The 4,000-nt window shown below is 38.3% G+C and overlaps 3 protein-coding genes across 3 annotated transcripts; 1 reads left to right on the forward strand and 2 right to left on the reverse strand.

Annotated features, from left to right (window-relative positions):
- Positions 1-119: 119 nt before the first annotated feature.
- DI09_222p10 (uncharacterized protein) lies at positions 120-1,305 on the reverse strand (the record flags this gene model as incomplete). Its single annotated transcript, XM_013383003.1, has 3 exons — positions 120-971; positions 1,002-1,132; positions 1,161-1,305. The coding sequence occupies 3 exons, from the start codon at positions 1,303-1,305 to the stop codon at positions 120-122; spliced, it is 1,128 nt and encodes a 375-aa protein (XP_013238457.1).
- A 711-nt stretch (positions 1,306-2,016) lies between these two features.
- Positions 2,017-2,645, forward strand: DI09_222p20 (uncharacterized protein; the record flags this gene model as incomplete). Its single annotated transcript, XM_013383004.1, is given in 4 exon segments — positions 2,017-2,050; positions 2,067-2,226; positions 2,259-2,472; positions 2,496-2,645. 4 exon segments carry the CDS (start codon positions 2,017-2,019, stop codon positions 2,643-2,645), a joined length of 558 nt encoding a protein of 185 aa, XP_013238458.1.
- A 1,112-nt stretch (positions 2,646-3,757) lies between these two features.
- Positions 3,758-3,976, reverse strand: DI09_222p30 (uncharacterized protein; the record flags this gene model as incomplete). Its single annotated transcript, XM_013383005.1, has 1 exon — positions 3,758-3,976. One exon carries the CDS (start codon positions 3,974-3,976, stop codon positions 3,758-3,760), a length of 219 nt encoding a protein of 72 aa, XP_013238459.1.
- Between the last annotated feature and the right edge of the window lie 24 nt (positions 3,977-4,000).

Raw genomic sequence — 4,000 nt, forward strand, 5'->3', positions numbered from 1 at the left:
TCTTGATGAAGGCTGATTGGATATGATGTAAATATCTGGAAAGTCATCGACATCTCCCTCGATAACGAATGGATCTTTGTGGCAAAAAGGGTAACAAACTAAAGTTAGGATGGAATAACTCAACATAATGTATCTGGTGCTGTTGGTGCAATGTGTCTGGAGACCAAAGTAATTTGCGCAAGGATAAGCCTGAGTTGCCCTTCATCAAGATTTTCAGAATGAGAAGCTCGCTTGGCATAATATCTGGCCATGTCATCGATATTTTGGCCGGACACGACCAAAACCTTTTTCCCGTCCAATGTCAAATAGGAAGGATTTGTTGTCAATTCAAATTGAGATTTTAAAAGGGAAGAACTCTTCTCAAATAGCCCTCTAACTATAGGCCTTTGAGGCAGGGAAATTGAGGTGGGATCATTAGAGCCAGGAATAAGAATGACAGACTTATTTGTATCAACGAGATATTCGTAAATAAAATTGTCAAGATCAGAAATAAAACATGCTGTATCCGCATCAGCTTGAGAATCTAAGGCACAAATATTTCCAGCAATTATAACTCTATTCGGGGTGTTCATTTCTTCCATCTGTAGAAAGGAAAACATTTTTTGCAGGCTTAGGAAATTTTCCGATTCAAAGGAGGAAAATAGCGAACATGCAATGACAATATCGTTGGAGGAAATTTTTTTCTTAATGTTAGGTAGTGCAAAAACCGGAGTGAGGTTATCGAAAGATGAGGCGAAATATATGGAGTCCACCACAAAGAGTGGTTTTTTCTCAATTTTGGCTTGTCGGCCGGTGAGACCTAGAACCATACCAGAGGTAACAAAACTTCGAAGCTTTACATTTTCAGAAAAGGTAATTTGTATTCTTCCAGATTCATCTTCTGCAAAAATGTTTCTAGCAAAGGCGTTATCATCGCCATACGCTGGGATGTCATTTCCGAAATATTGAGGAAAAGAAGAATTGATGTTCAGCTATAAATTAATGATGGAAAAATTTCAAACTTGTGTTGAAAGCTCAGAAAGAACATTCGGCTTTTTGGGAAGATCTATATAAATTGTTCCAACAACAAAAGATGGAACATCCAATTTTAGATCCAAAAGTCTGCATTGCGTGTGTGTTGGTGAAGTCGAAGCTAACAAGAATAAAACAAGAATAAATACTCGTTGAAGACAGAAATGATTCAAGAATAGATTGGCGTAGTTGGTTTAGTCTGACAAAATAAATTTGCGAATATTGCTGCTCAAAAATACGACACGAATGGGTCTCGTCAAAGAGAGGAAATTGAATCGAAACTCCTGAATTCATAATAAATCAAGTCCAGCATACGTTATTTGTAGTATTTTTATTATTTATATATTTATATTCAGATGCAAATGTGTTTCGATGGTGTAGTTGGTTATCACTTCTGTTTAACACACAGGCGGTCCTCGGTTCGATTCCGGGTCGAAACATTTTATGTCTTCTAAAGTGTTGCAAAATTTTTATGTCTATAAAAGCCAGCTCAATAATTGCTCTTGAGCGAGAGCAGGAGCGGGATCGAATTAAGGAAATATTCCTTTCCCGTGGACCATGTGAGACTGTTAAATCACTGCAATCCGAATCTACCCTTGAATATCCAGATATGGGTTTTTCTAGCATTTGTTTTTATCCGTAGCAAAATACAAACAAATTTACAGAGTTTTTAGCCCGCTTGTCCAATCTGGTAATGGAATAACTCACAATTTTCACGCTTTGATCTTCAAATCCCAAATTTTCCTTTTAAAGGAAAAGTGGGATAGCTTGACAGGTGAAAAAAAAACCCGGGCTCTGGAACGAGCTCTCTCGTTTATCTCTCTTTACCATGAGTTGGGTCAATCAGGCGCTCAAAACAAGGAATTAATCACGGAATTCGTAAAGGAGATCCTTCTTGATTTAGTATCGATTTTTTCCTTTAAAGATGGAGCTGATCCATTTGAATATTTGATTCTTGATTTTTTTTGTAATAACCGAAGAATTTACAAAGTATTCTTGATTTATATGCTCCCTTTAGCTTTTACCGACAGATATCCAAGTATTGGTTTGGAAAGTTGATTATCAAAATATTCAGCTGAACAGCTTAAGGCCAAGAATACTTTCTGCCGATATAAGAGGAGCTATAGACACCCTTTTCCAGCAAAATATTGCCTTTCCAGAGTCACTTCAATATAACGCTTCCGATGTAAATTCCCCAGAATTGACCTCATTGAGGTAGTTGATTTCTGTTTATATGGTAATTTTAGACATTCACTTGCAGATCACGAGTCCATCAAATACTTGTCTTCGCTTTTTGAGCGAGTTGATACCACTTTGGCTAGACAGGGAATCTTAAATGAGGTTGTTGATGTCATCAGAGCACAATGCTTTTCAGATGTAAAGAAGGAAGCTAGTGCCAGCTGTATTTTGCTAACAATTCTGTTAAAGAATGTAGACATTTTTTATCCGTCAAATAGAGAGGTATGATGCGCAATTAATCCAAGATATCACATTCTAGGTCGGATCTTTTATCTTCCATCGTCAAACTTATCTTTTCACCGCATTCATCTGTAGACGAGCTCTGGGTGAAGGCAAATAATCTCAAAATCATTGCAAAGTCGATCTCTAAAGCCGACGAATACATTTTGTCGTAGGTTTGTGGCTCATTAACGATTAGCGATATTGGGATACTACTCAATAATTCCTTATCTAAGCACGCAATTTTTTCCTTTTGCCACGACATGATTGTTTATAATGACGGTAAAAATGGCGACAAGGTAAAGCCTTTTTTTAATTCAGAAATTTTATGATATTGTCGCCACGTTGAGATATTTCTATTTCCTTTCTAAAAAATTTGACAAGCTCTTTCGTTTGGAATGTGATTTGCCAACAATACAAACAAAATCTGCCACCGTTGCAATTCGGTTTTATGATCTTTTGTCGCGCTGGATCTTTTCTGGAGAAAATTATATCGTCCCCAATGTCCGATCGATTCTTGACCAGTGCCATTGTGACGAATATTTCCAATTTGAACTGCAGGTATGTTTTTTGGGTTTAGTCCCAGCTTTTAATGAGCTTTATCATTCGAATGGCCTACTTGGGGCCTGTAGATGATACCTGCCAAATTCAATTGTTTGCATGCACGCTTTCGCTATTTGTTGGCTGCCCTCCAGCAATTGTTTTTGCAGAAGATTTCTTTTTTTGGAAGGCGTTATTGGAGCCAGCCACCATCACACCCGAGGTATTGTCTGGTTATCTTGTTATGCTATATAGATTTTTTTGCTTCCATTTCATGGTGTCCTTGTTAGCTTCATCGTAAATACACTGAGACAATTATCTGATTTGGAACTGTCTGTCCCCCTTTCGGTGATTGTTGAGTTTTTGAAATACTTGATGGTGTTTCTGCCGACCCTTAAAAATATACAAGAACGAAAAATCATCCTAGATCAGGTAACCAATTCGCTTAATTCGTTGATCAACGACATTAACGAAGACACAACAAACGATCCTAGCCTTCAAGAGCTGACATCGCTGTTTAAGGCACTCATCTTGCTTCTCCAAAAGTATGAAATAAATTGAATAAAAATGTATCCAAATGACCAGCTTGAACGTGACATATACAAAGTAAGACACATGTTGAGCACATGCAGACCACATGCAGAGAACACGTTGAGCACATGCAGACCACATGCAGAGAACATGTTGAGCAAAATTGTCCCTGTCCGTTAAGCCCCGATACGATTAAATATTACAACATTTAATAGAGTTAATCAGAGAGAGCCATGATGGCATTGACGATATCACCTTGATTCTCGCGGAGGGCCAGTACTGCACGGTGACGAGAAACACTGCACTGCGACATGACCATCTCAATATCCTTGGACTCCAAGCCAGATTCGTCCACAGGGGCTGACTCATCAACCTCCTGCACTCCTTCAATTTGCTTTAAAGCCGATGCAGATTGGACGGGAAAATCTTTCATCATTGCCTCCTGCTGTTCTTGGTAACG

Source organism: Mitosporidium daphniae (assembly GCF_000760515.2).
Source record: "Mitosporidium daphniae strain UGP3 chromosome Unknown contig-222, whole genome shotgun sequence".
Lineage (NCBI taxonomy): Eukaryota > Fungi > Microsporidia > Mitosporidium > Mitosporidium daphniae.